Source organism: Colossoma macropomum, unplaced genomic scaffold, assembly GCF_904425465.1.
Source record: "Colossoma macropomum unplaced genomic scaffold, Colossoma_macropomum, whole genome shotgun sequence".
NCBI classification, from domain to species: domain Eukaryota; kingdom Metazoa; phylum Chordata; class Actinopteri; order Characiformes; family Serrasalmidae; genus Colossoma; species Colossoma macropomum.
In genome coordinates this window covers 29430630-29444551 of record NW_023494802.1, presented here as the reverse complement: position 1 = coordinate 29444551, position 13922 = coordinate 29430630, and the positions used below count along the sequence as shown (strand labels likewise).

The 13922-nt window shown below is 37.7% G+C and overlaps 1 protein-coding gene across 2 annotated transcripts in view; it reads left to right on the top strand.

Annotated features, from left to right (window-relative positions):
* The first annotated feature begins 255 nt into the window (after positions 1-255).
* The window catches only part of cc2d2a (coiled-coil and C2 domain containing 2A), a 33983-nt gene continuing 20316 nt past the window's right edge, over positions 256-13922 (top strand). For both annotated transcript variants that reach the window (XM_036592113.1, XM_036592114.1), the window contains exons 1-13: positions 256-328; positions 884-1026; positions 1865-1940; positions 3621-3677; positions 5120-5200; positions 5514-5661; positions 6808-6899; positions 7467-7568; positions 7985-8074; positions 8386-8610; positions 8751-8910; positions 10009-10145; positions 10765-10896. In XM_036592113.1, the coding sequence (XP_036448006.1) occupies positions 1013-1026; positions 1865-1940; positions 3621-3677; positions 5120-5200; positions 5514-5661; positions 6808-6899; positions 7467-7568; positions 7985-8074; positions 8386-8610; positions 8751-8910; positions 10009-10145; positions 10765-10896 (1314 nt within the window). In that variant the 5' untranslated portion in view covers positions 256-328; positions 884-1012. The remainder of the gene's footprint in view (positions 329-883; positions 1027-1864; positions 1941-3620; positions 3678-5119; positions 5201-5513; positions 5662-6807; positions 6900-7466; positions 7569-7984; positions 8075-8385; positions 8611-8750; positions 8911-10008; positions 10146-10764; positions 10897-13922) is intronic.

Genomic DNA, 13922 nt, shown 5'->3' with positions numbered 1-13922 from the left:
ATGTTCTATATGAAATGTGTTATGATACTAATAAAATATGTTTTATGATTAAACATCTGTCCAAAAATCCACTGCCGGTACATGAAGTGTCTGTAGCTGCAGAAAAGCTTTGAACCCAAAATGAGCATATCACACAGTACAGCTTTGCATTGGGTTGATTGACAGGTCCATTAGCCAATGAGAAAAGAGACTAAAAATAAGGCCCCTCCTTTTTTTAAGACAGCACGATAGGAGGAGCTCCTGTTTTACGGTTCGGTTGAGAGGAAGTTTTTACCGTTACCAAGCAGCGGAGAAACACGATGGCGGCTGAACATCAGTGTTTCAGAGAGTAAGTGTGGAGAAAAGACAAGGAAAATAACTTTCTGAGGCGATACGGCGCAAGAAGACCTGCTCAGTTTTAATCTGACCGCACGGAGTCTGGTATAATCCCATCACGGCCAAATAACGTTAAACTCGCCCGAGGTGGTGTTTTTCTCCCTGTAGTGAACGTTAAGGATTAAGTTAACGGTAGTTAACCTAGCTTAGCTAGGTTTCTGTGTAATTTGTAGAGCCTCACTGCCTATTTTGTTTTTCAAACCTTTCAGACTCATTCTGTCGTGTATAAAACCAGCTAAGTTACTTTTATACCCATACTTTTCCCCTGTACGGCTGTAAAATGTACGGTTATTTCCAGTGTTTATCCGCCGTTGAGGCTCAGAGACGCTGAAAAATGGTTGTAGTGTTTGACGAGGCTGAGGTTGGCTTCGTACTGTAATTTCCCGTTCCACCTTAAATGCTGCAGCAGTTACATTCTGGTGCCGTCCCACTCCACCATTTAAGGTGGAGCGGGGCATTCGAACAAGAAGCTAACTTCAGCTTCATAAACGTTTGTGTATCGTTGCAGTTGAATGTTGGTGAGCTACCTGGCTGAAGAAGAGAAAGTGACGACTCTTCCCTCACCTCTCCTCTGAAATGATGTAGCCGAGAGGCTCGTATTTTTTTCTGAAGAGGACAAACGGAAACCTCCTCCATCATGTCCACGTCTAGGTGACCGTTTTAAATTAATTACACATGTTAGCAACGTAAACATGAAATGACAGTAAATACGGTTGTAACAATACTGAGAATCAGTTGTGGTCCTAGAAGCCTTGGGAGAGCTTCACCTCTCTCATCCATCAGTAAATCTCTGCCCTCCCAACGGTTTGATAGTGATGCAGTGCATATACAATAAGTATGCACTCTCAAAAAAGATGGTTCTTTAGTAAAAGCAATGGTTCTGTTTAGAATTTTTATATAGAACCATTTCTTTGCAGGGTAAAATGGTTCTTCAGATTGATGGAGAATGTGTTGTTTATGGTTCTGCATAGCACTAAAAGGGCTCTTCTGTTTTTACAAGCTTGACACCATGATGAAAGAAGAACCCTTTTTGGTGCCATATAGAACCATTTTCAAAAAGATTCTATGTAGAACCATATAAAACACATTCTCAGTCAAATCTGGAGAACCATTTCACCATACAAAGAACTATTTAAGCATGAAATGGTTTTATATAGAACTCATGGTTCTAAAGAACCCTTGATAAAATGGTTCTATGTAGAAAACATGGTTCCAAAGAATCCTTGAAGAACTATCTATTTCAAGAGTATAGAAGATAAAAACAATACAGCTTTTTAGGAATTGAAATGTTTAAGAATAGCCAGACAATTGTACTTTGGTCAAAAATCAGCACTGATTTATTAAATATTATTTCAGTACATTATAACAAGCTCTAACATTACAAACAACACATTTTACATCTTTATCATCAGTGCTAACTCTTTGCAGTTGGCTGTGAATTTGTGTTTGCATTTTTAACATTATCTGACGGTTCAATGCTCTGTTCAAGCGATCTGCGGGAGAAGCTGCGGAAGAAACGGAGGGCCCTGCAAGAGTCTTTAGGAAAAGTGAAGGATGATACTCAGGTATGTGTTATGGCAGTTGGTTGCAATCACATGCTAATGTTCTCACTGTTTGTAAATGAGGTATTGTTTGTTTGAATGTGTCTTCTACTTTCAGTATTTATCAGCAAATCAGCAATTGGGTGATTCTTCAATTGGGATGTAATTTGCCCTTATAACCTAGTAACAGATTTTTTACAATGAATCTAATAAAACATGCATTTAACCATTCAAACCAACGATTTACTTGAAATGTCTTCTTTTTTAATTAACAATTTGCTGTAACAGGTTTTTTATTTTCAAAGTGGATGCATCAGTCAATATCACAATAAAGAAATCAGAGAAGTTTTTTGTCTGATGCAAATTTCTGTTGAATGTGGAATATTCCAGATATTTCACAGGGGTGAAAGTGTTCAGCTAACCAAGTTGAGTGAATGTTGAGGGACACTAAAATGTACCCTTTTCGTAAGCTGTCACTGGTGCAGTACCCCTCTTTATCACTGGGGTGGTACCCTCTAGGGAACATAAACCATAAAAATTCATTAAAATTATATATTGTCTAAGTTTTATTGACTCTACATACCCCGTCTCGTCTTCAGGCTTTTTATTTTCATTGTTCTGTTTTAAAATATTAGGTTATGCGAAGGTACAAATACATACTTTTCCACTGGCAAAAACTTATTTAATGTGCACAATTGGACTTTTAAACCACTGTTGTTGGAGGGTAAATTATTTATCTGAAACATAAACATAGGACACTTTATTTATGTTTAAAATGTCATTTAATTTTCTTTTCCATACATATTTGTAAAACATCACAGGGACGCAAATGGCATCCCAGTCATAGAATCACCCATATTGTAAGTATAAATCAGTATATTAGACTATATGGATTCACCATAATGCAGCACATACAGCTAACTTAAAGACATAAACTACTGACAGGTTATAGAGACTCTCTGACACACTCATCTTCACCTGAATCCACACACACAGCATACATATTACTCTTTAAACATACCAACAACATGAATAAAAACAGACAGCAGTGATTTGTAAATCCACTTTGAACTGTAGTAAATTGAAGCTTTTGGGAAAGGCGCAGTATTTTTTGCCATTCTTCTTGTGATTTGCACTGGAGGCATGGGCATTTTTTGGCCTTGACCTCTATGCATTTCTTTGGATTCTCTGAATCTTGTAATGATATTATGCACTGGAGAGGGTGAAATAGCTAAAAACCTCACATGAGTCTCGACTCATCCTTGCTTACAAAGGACCAGACTTTCCCAGATACTCTTTTAATGCCCAAGCATAATGGCATCGCCTGCTTTAGATGTTTTTGAGCATTTATTGATGTTCCTAGTCTTAGCGTTCTCTTTGTTTTTGGAACATGCAGGCAACGATTTCAGAATGATGTGAAAATCAGTGAAGCTAATAAGCTAAAACATTAAAGGTCTTTGAACTGTTTTTGTTTAAATACATGTCAAAGTGGATTATAAGTCACTGCTTTCTGTTTTTCACATACTGCCTCAACTTTTTAGAATTGAGGTTTGCACTTATCTGCAGTGAACAACTGCAGCAGTTAGAGAGCATGACTCAACATGTTCATTGAGGTGCTGGGAAGCATGAACACACTAACACAGACACACACATACGTAAGCTGATGAGACGCTGTGTCTGTGTGCTGTGTATTCCGCCTGTTAGGCTTTGGTTCCCTCCGACTCCGATGTGACTAAGGAGAGTGATCACACTGCGGTGGAGGTTGGTTCTGCTCGCCTCAGCTTGTGTTCTAACATTGTGGAATGTTAGAATGTTGCTGTGTTCTACAGTGTAGATTCTTCACTCGTTCTTCTGCCGTTTCTACAGTCTAGATTCTTTCCTTCTCGCTCAACTTCATTCTAGAATGTAGAGTCTTCCTTACAGCTCTGTCATGTTCTTGGACAAATCCCTGCTTGCTTCTCTGCAGTGTTCCTGTGCCTGCTTTGCTTTGTTTCCTTCTTCATTAAAAACGGTTTGCTATGCTTTGTGTGGAATAATCAAGACCCTCTGTTTCCTGTTTTACACGTACAGCTTCTATTCCTCTCCCTCATCTCAAAGGCCACTTTTAAGATACACACCTACTTTAAAGTCTACGTAGCTATGGATTAAATGTCTTTTGTCTACGTAGCTGTTGATTAAATGTATTTTAAATGAAGTAGCTGTAATCGCTGTGCCTACCCATAATCCTTTTCAGTTAGTCATAACATTTCACATTGTTCTGTGAAACTTCATTGTTTATGTACTACATAATATAGAATATCTGTATTGAAAGTAATTAACTGGAAGCATTCTTGCTGTGACTGACATAAATATACATACTCATGTAACAGTAATAATCAGTACTGACTGGCTGGTTAATTAATAAATTCAGAGTATGTCCTCTGTCTGCGGTGCCTTACTAGTGGAAGAAAAGTATATGTTAAATCTCAGTCATAGATGTATGACATTGATATGTAAAGTCATACCTTTCATTTATTTAATTTCCAGTCAAAAGGCCATTTAAGCACAAGCTGTTTATTTGAAAGTGTCAGGAAAAAAAAATGTACACAGAAGCCTCAGAAACGAAACATATCTATATTATATAATATAATTTTCAGTATTTAATAATTTTTCAGTATTTAATTATACAACTTCCACTCTTTTCAGGAGAATTGCTTTAAATTTTTATATAAAGCTGCAGGGATATTTTTCAGTTTCTTCAAAATTCAGTCTTAGAAGTTTGTCTGTCTGGTCTTGCATGGTTGTTAGGGGTCCAATTTTCTCTGTATCTTTAAAAATGTTTTTTCAATAACTCTTGTTTCTTTACGTATTTTCCTTTAAGTTTCTCCTCAGTAATGGAAGGTTTAAGAGAAAGTAAAAAAAAATTGCAAGGCTTCTAATTTTTAGGTAGTTAGGTGTGAATGTCAGTGGTTTGTTTTAAGTTAAGAGGGACTGAAGCGGCAGTAGAGTGGACAAATTAAATGCGGACAGATTTGATATACGTTGTGTGGAAGGCTTTTGTGTAATTTACCTATATATATATATATATATAGTTTCTTCTGACACTGAACAATTATTAACTTATACTAAATGGCCGTGACACTGAACTGTAAACAGTATGGTCCTGTATTTAAAGCAGGTACAGATGCATGTTATTCTCACTGCATATTAATATACTGCATCAGGAACTGACAGGCAGAGGGGATGACCCAGGCGAAACCCTACGTCGCTCGCTGAAAGCACAGAGAATGAAGAGGAAAAAGAAGGTAAGATCATCCCATTCACTGTTTATTGTAAGATCACATAGCTGTTTGTTTGCAGTTGCTGCGTATGGCATGTGTCAAAACAACTTCTCCAAAATTGAAGTCCTGAGCATCTAAACTGATGCAGTAATTCAGTAGCTATTTGATAGAACATGTCCTTCAGTTTTATTTGTAGTTTTTGGCTGACCACTGACCATTGGCAAATGCAAGAAAGATGTTATGAGGTGCCTGAGAGGCTTCTCTTTAACCTAATCCTAACTGTAGTGACGGTAAGCAGCTTTCTCAAGTACCCTGCACTTTGTACCCTGTTTTACAGCTGTTAGAAGAAATGTCAGTGGAGATTCCTCCAGAAGAGGAGGTGGTGAAGGCGGAGGTCACAGCTGTGCAGGAGCTGGAGTATGAGCAGGAGGAGCTTTCAGAAGAGACCCCTGCAGAGGGGGCCCGCTCAGCCAGATTACAGAGAGGTGAATGGACAGACTAAGTTAGCCTAGTTGATAGGCACAAATAACACATTATTTATTATTGTGGTGGTTCATGAGATAGAAAAACATTAGAAGTGACAAGAATCAAATGTACCAATACTGGTGGCGTAACAACACACATATTTTGAGGTATCATTGGATTTTTGATTCTTAGGTCAAGATTCGATTTTGTTACTAAAGAGTGCAACTGAGCTATAAACAATACAAAAACACAAACTGCCTCAACAGCATGTCTCCAGTTTTAGTCCTCCAAAATTAAACATCAACATTGAAGGGCATACCCTACATTTTTACATGAACATTTCCCCGTCTCTCTTTATCTCTCAGAAATGAACAGGTTGTTTTTGTTACTGTGCTTTTAAAACTGATATAGATGTAAATGAGTTCTGTTCTGATTGGCCGCCCTGTATTGCGTCTCCTTCAAAAAGTAGTCTGAGCTGAAACACTCCTAAAAACTTGAACGTGAATGGGTGGGGCTATGCTTGGGGATATGCAAGTGTGTTGGTGTTCAATAAATTCAAAACAGGTTGTTTTTCAGTTTAGGTTCATATATGGACTGCATAGACTGGGGTATGTTTTGAAACTATAAGTGTTTGACATACTACATCAAACACTTTAATTTTGAAAAAAGCAAGAATTTTTCATGATATGGGTCCTGGACGTCACAAATGGACATCACAAAAGTCCATGTAAATATATGTGCAAAATCTGTCTTTAAGCATTAACTGAGCCCTTGCCTGGGGTCACTGAAACATAAATAAAGCATACGCTTATTAATGTAAAAGGTTGAACAAAATGTAATAGAAAACAAAAAACTGATAATCCAAAAGAGGTGGAAAGATTAATAAATGTTTTTCATTGAAAGGGCTCCACTAAATATTGAGAAAATGAGAGACTCATAGACATATTGGTGACATTGTTTAAATTTCCATGCGCTGTTTTGAACATTTAATCGATTATCCAATACTGAATTGAAATCGTTATAACCTTAACAAATTATGCATTTACATATATGCATTTGGCAGACTTAATCATGTTCCAGATACAGAGAACTACTATAAAAACATGTATGTATCTTATTACAGCTAAACTAACCTCTCTTTCTGTCTATGTCTCTCTATCTCTTAGATCTTCCTCCTCTCCCTGTTTTGAGGGCTGACTCCAGTCTCTCAGAGAGCTCAATGAGGCAGCGTGTGAGAGAGAAACTAATAGTGGCCAAGGTAAGCCAACTCCCTCAGAATCACACACAGCACAGGATCACCACATGTAACCATGCAACGTTAAGATTTATTTATTTATTTTATTTTTTTTATTTTTTTTAAAGCCAAAGTTCTGCTAGTTTGTGCAAACAAATGGCTGGAATGGATGAAAAAATGTGAAGAGAATTGCAAAACATTTACTTGAGGGCTTTGGTCTTTTTCAAGGGCTTATTTTGCAACTTGGCAGTAATACCCTGCATTAACCAAAGCGTAAGCCACCAACAACAGCAAGTTCAAATGATTTTAGAATTTAGCTGTACCTGTGTACAAACTGTGTCAACATGACATGCAACAAGCCACTTAGGAACAGCCCAAACTCACAAGTTTGTTACAAGCATGAGAGAGAGAAAGACGTTTTCTTCAGACGAGCTCTGTTCCACTCTTTTATCAAGTGGAATAGATGCAAAGGCAACATCTGATTCCAGATACAAAACATGCATGAAGTTAAAATAATTTGACCACCGGTACAAAAAATATGCATGCATGTGTACAAACACATATGACAATGTTTGCACTCTCTCCTGTCAGTCCAAAGCTTCAAGAAAGATGAAGCAAGAGACTTCACGGGAGCCAGTCAGTCGGCTGCAGGGTCTCAGAGACAGAGAGCTGCTCACCAGGTTCGACAGAGAGGTACGCCCACTCTCTGTTTGTCTTTATAAAAGGAGATAGGCTAGTTTAAGTCTTCTGACATTCCTTAACCTTTAGAAGTCTAGAGCTGTTATTGTTATTTTGCTGTACAATAGAATAATACTTAATTAATTACAGAGTTATAATACAGCATATTGTATCGTATTGAATTGTATTGCAGCATATAATGCTGTATTGTGTCGTTGTACTGTGACTAGCAGGTTAGCTTGTGGTTAGTGTGTTACCTTGGGGTGAACCTATTAGCTAATGGTGAAAAAAAAACTTTTTAAAAAAAAAAAATCAGATACATAAGCTGTTTGGGTTGAAAGGGATGTACTACAGGCAAAGAAGCTGCTTTGTATCTGATAATTTAAATTATTGATAAGGTGCTGAGAGATGCTGTCATTTTGGTTTTGCAGGCTGACCCGGACCTCCATGAGGAAGAATCCTCCTTTGCTGCCAGAGTGAAATTTCGGGATGCAGCCAGACAGGCCACCAGGGATAAGAGGGTCAGTGAGCATTCTGCTTTTGTAATGGAACAACACTCAAACGTTCTTCAAACATGATGGCAGACCCAGAGAAATTATGGCCCAGAGTCGAGAGAATCATTCCACAGTGTAGTGGCCATTATCATTGCAACATTGCATTATAAATGCAGATGAATGTCAAGCATGAAAAGTGGTTTGGCTTCCAATGAAATATTCTAGAATCTGTTTTAGATGAGAAATGTTACATTAACTGTAGTTTTTTGTTCTAATAACAAATATCACAAAATGCTTAACCTTTTTGAAACTTTTGTTTTTTTTCCATAAAAAAACAGGCAGAAACTGGGTTGCCCACTGCGGAGGAAGCCTACAACTTTTTTACCTTTAACTTTGACCCTGAACCCCAAGAAAGACGATGCAAGGGTCGAACAAAAAGAAGATCTAGAAGGAGAGAAGGGGAGGAGGAGGAAGATGAGCTAGACCAAGGGGAAGAGGAGGAAGAAGAAGAAGAAACTGAGATGGAGAGAGAGCATGAAGGAGAGGAGGAGTCCAGAGACAGGGTAAACCTTTAATTTATTTCTGTCACTTACTTTTATATACATTGGTTGTATGTTAATGTAAATTATCTATATAAATGCATTGTGATTTTATTAAATAATAAGAGCACTATAAAATATTGCTTTTTATGGCTGTAAGTCAGGATGAAGATGCCCCTCTGGTCAGAGATGAAGAGGACGATTTGTTCATCATTGATCAGTCGGCACAGGACTTCCTGGAAGTGAAGAAGGCAGAGTATATAGGGTATAACAGACGTGTGCTGAGAGAGAGAGAGATTCTCTTCACCCCAAGCATGAGGCCAGGTGCAGTATAAAGAGGACAACCACTGATAAACTGATCCAGATAAGAGAGCCTTCCCACTGATACTGTTGTAAAAAACAAAAAATGGTATTTTTATCGTTATCCCCATATGAGTTTCCCCAACAAACACATTGTTAAGGGCTGTGATGACAGAACGGATCAAGTTACAAAGTGGCGGCATTAGATTGGCAGGAAAGTAGGGTTAGAAGTGCTACCTTGCATTCGAGTTAAACCCTACTGTCCTGTGAATAACTCGGCCATTCTGCTTAAAACCTGATTATTCTCACTCTCTGTGATATGTGTAAAATGCAGAGGCTGTATAAAGCAGGAATGGCTACTGTCACAACAAATTTGCATCATCTTAAGGAGCTTTTTAAGAGAATATTAATATTTATTAACTTCTGTAGGCCTATATTGAAAATAATAATATACTTTCCTTTGTGTTTGCAACCTGATTACAAACACAAATAGAAAAATATGGAACTGAAAAACATCATGGAACTCACTTGCCTTTTGCAGGCAACAAATTCTCCACAAGGGAGCACCATTAACAGTCAAATAGCTTTTGATGATTCATAGGAGCAGTGCTTCACATCAGTGACACTGTGTCCTTGTTTAGCCTTTCAGTGCACAAAAACTTGCTTGCAGTCCTGATATGAGTAGCTATTATGGTTTCATTACTTTTATTTTGCGTGATTGTGAATGTTTCTTTTATAATTTAGTATTTTTTTATTTGCTTAAAAGGGTATAGTTAGTTTCTATTTACACAGCAAAAAAGTCTGAACTTGCAGCACACCCAGTCAGAGGCACACTGTTTTAACAGTAATTTACTGTCATCATGATATCCAACAGCTTAATCGAACGTCACATTTTAAGTCCATTTTGTGCTGCCCTAGTACAAACCAGGGATTAGAAACAACATTTTTTAACAACTGAGAGAGCAGCCTGCATGCTGTCGGAATGCTCCATGAGCTTTTAAACTAATTAGATGAAGTGTATACCACTAATAGCTCTAGATGTAGTGTAATCACTAAGTCTGCTGTTGACTTCTGCCTAAGAAGCACACCACTTTAAAACCCCTGTGTTTGTGTGCACCACAGTGCCTGCTTCCAGTAAGCTACCAGAGAACGTGCAGCCCCGTTACCTAGAGGAGGAGGGCCTTTATGTGGGGGAGAGACCACCTGTCTCGCTGTCCAATCAGAACATTCTGGAAAACCGCATACTGAAGCAAGATCAGGTAACTGATGCCATTAGATAGTTCACTGTGTTTTCTTGGTAGTGGCATGTAGTTTGAAACTACTGTGTTATAAGAAACAGGAACTCTTTCATCAGAGTAGCACTTTCTTATGGATGTGGAACCACCTACACAACTGCACCACCTTGCACTGTGTTTCAGTGAACGACGATTCTATTTTAAAGGCAAAGTTTTACTGCCAGATGTCAACGGTTTTGAGTGGCTGTTATTATTTCAACATTCAGTTTAATCAAGGCTGTCTTACTTGTCGATTATCAGTTTTGTCAAGTGGGGGTGAAAAGGTATCTCCATGAAACACTATGTTAAATTTGAAAAAGCACAAACTTTGCTTTCTAAATCATGTCCATTTGAGAGAGAGAGAGAGTCACTCTGAGGTCAGACTTTCAACGTAAATGAAAAAACACAGTGAAACAAAAGCTTGTGTTTGATTTGGACCAGTTAGGCTAGTATTAATTATTGTGTCTCAGATGGGACTTGGAATAGTTGGCTTGTCAAGTGCTATTTTAATGTGTTTTCCGAAGTGCTTTCCAAGTGTTTCATGTGTTTATAAGCATCTTTCATGTGGATACTGAAACGAGATGGCCTTTTCCTCCTTGGTCAGGGCAGGAAGTGGTTTGGGGATGACGGGAGGATTATGGCTTTGCCTGACCCAATCAAAGAGTCTTCCTCGAGGCCACCCCTCTACCATTTGGAGGAAGAGCTCGACCCAGCATTGCAGACTGCCTACAGAAAGGTACATCAAGCTGCTGCACAGCAACCATGTGTTGTCATCTTTCCAATAACATACCCAGATCAACTCAGGAAAGATTTGTTAAAGTGGCACTTTGGCAAAAGTAGTTTTTTTCCCTAACCTCACATGAACTCAGATCAGCCAAGACATGCTTGGTGTCTTAAGCTTGTTTAGAAATGAAGGCAAATCAGACTTTATTTTGTCTAATAGTAGTGTTTTAAATGTACAATGATTTTTCATTAATTTTGGTAGAAACAGTTTGTAATGTATTGTCAGAAACCAAGTCTATTTGAGATTACCTAACAACTTGACATGATTTGAGTGTGCATGATGCTAATTGGTGGACTTTTAGCTTCCCTTCCTTGTTTCCATGTCCATGACATGTTTAGTATCCAGTTTTCTTCTTTGGTGTTTAAACTAGAGCTACAAAGCTAATATAGCTCACATGTAGTGGAGGCCTTTACCTATCAGCATGAATCATCACACACTTGCCTCAAATTGCATTGTTAAGTTGTTAATGTCAAATAATCATGCTTGTGTGGTACCTATCAATATAACATTCTGATATCTTTAAACATGGACAAGGATACTTTGCAAAGTTAAAAAGAGTCCATATTATAGTTAATATTATATAGAAGAGGTGGGCGATATGGCAAAATTGCAATATTATGATAATTTAAGAAGTTTTCATGATGCACAGTATGTCACAATATTTTTTGACTTTTTTTGACATTTGACAAAGTTGTGCCACAAAAAAATACTGTCAAAAGCTATGAATCTAATAATTTGTATTAAGAATTTCACAAACTGTGCTGCATTAAATCCGGCATAAATAAGTAAATGTGTAAAACCGTAGACATTAACAACATTATTTAAAAGCGTTTACATAGTTTTTGTTTTGTCATGTATTATGTCAAATAGTTTGGTTCGCTTACGTGGTCACCAAAAAGTGAACGCACTGCACAATGTTCATCATTCAGTAAATGTGCAAACCATCTATGTGACAATTGCCCAAAGTTAAACAATGCTGTTAACTAGGACCAAGGAACTGGTTATCAATAGAATAGCTACCATGATAACTCTCTGCTCACCACAGAACGTTCAGTTCTACAAATTAGAACTAAAGCACTGACGTAAGATTAGATAAGAATAATTCAAATCTGAGGAAGTGAAGTTGATCAACTGGCGTTGAAGGGACAGAAGGGTTTTCTGTAGTGTTTGCATCTGTAGTGTGATCGGATGACTTATCAGATAATTGCTGCTCTGTTGAAACAGACAGATGATGAAAACTAATGTCTAAGAGAGTAAAAGTCAAGTAACAGGTACTGGAGTGACAGAAAGCCAAAAATGAAACTGTTCTGTGCTGTTTGGGACTTTGGGTGTTTCGTTTAAGCTAACCAAAGCTTAGTTAGCAGGTCAAATGTGCCAAATATCACAGCAAAGTCTTTGTTTGTGGCTGAGCTGCTATCATGCTTAGTTTTTCTGAGGTTTTTCCTGGTTCTGATTTTTCCCTTCTTTCTATCAGTGCCACCTAGCAGTCAGCTCCCGCACCACCATCAGTGACCGCTATAAATTATAAATAGGTTGAATGTGTTTATTTGGACAATCAGATGTGGAATAGAAATTTGGCCTGTCGTAGTTTGTAAACGCTATCATATTCCTTATTACTGTTATAATGCCCAACCCTTCTGATCAGCTATATTGAAGGGAAGAGGAACATTGTATAAATTCAGATTTTCACCAAACATTTGTACACAAGCAGTTGGTAATTTGAGTCAGATCAGTTGGAGCAGAGAAAACACCACAGTGTTCTGGTTAGGTTTACACTCTAATATGTCATTTTTTTAATGACCTCAGGTTTATATGCACATTTTGTTCAAGCCGTGAAAATGGCATACTTCGTTCTTCTCAGGCTTACTTGATTTTGTGCATGCATGCACACTGTTGCTATGCAGCGAGGACAGCCAATAATATTTGTGGAGATAAGTAGTGTGAGGGCTAAGAGTGGCTCCAGATGTGTGATGATGTCATCAGTGGGACGGAGGTTTTGTTAGTTGAGTTCAGAGTAGAAAGTTTGTGCACTTAGACCATGTAATGAAGAAAAAGATGGTGCACTTTGCAGCAGATGGACAGGTGAATGTATACGTGCATTTCAGTGCATGTATGTTACTGAATACACATCACACCTAGAATTAGAATGACTTCACAAACAGATAAAGTTCTTCATCACATCCATGAAACCCTGTAAGTCACATGTGGCATTGATAATAAACACAAGTGGTTTTGGTTCAAGAAAATTGCTTGTGTCTGCATCAGGAGGAAAAGATCTGGCTCCATGTTCAAAGCGTCCTGTCTCTCAGATCTTCATGAGATATTAGGGGATACTGGTTGAAAGCTCTCTAACGATTTATGTAATCTTTAGGGAAAACCCATCCCAGAAAATCCCTTATCTGGGATTACTAAAATGATTACACTATGAAGGCTATAGTATGTGCCATAAAATCCAACATCCTAGACAACAGAGAACAGCTGGTAATTCATGGCAGTGAATTCCATTATTTTTTAGTTATACTTTGCACTTTAGCTGCTTTTATTTGTCAATTCAAAAACCTGGTTATAGATAGCATTGTTGTTTTAGCAGAGGCTTTCCTTACTGCTTCTGTTGTTTTGTTGTGCTCTGTATCGAGCAGAATGGTGTGAAGCCTTTTTTTGATGCTTTGATGTAGGCTTGTTGAATTATGTTTTTTTAATCTTTGGCCTTTTTATCTTTCTGTGGTTCAAATTTTAGTGCCTCCTGTATTATTTATAATTTATATTTTACACTCCAAAAAGTTTAGTGCCTTACTGACTTATATGATTCTAAGTTCTCAACTGTCACACTTCTTAAACAAAGTCTTAAATAATATAATTATTTTACCACTACCTGGCAGGGCTAGCCAGAGTTCTTTGCGATTTTGGCTTCTGTTAATTACCTCTTATTTTTCTTCTTTTCAATTTTTTTTTACATTCGCTTCACAAAAGAGAATACA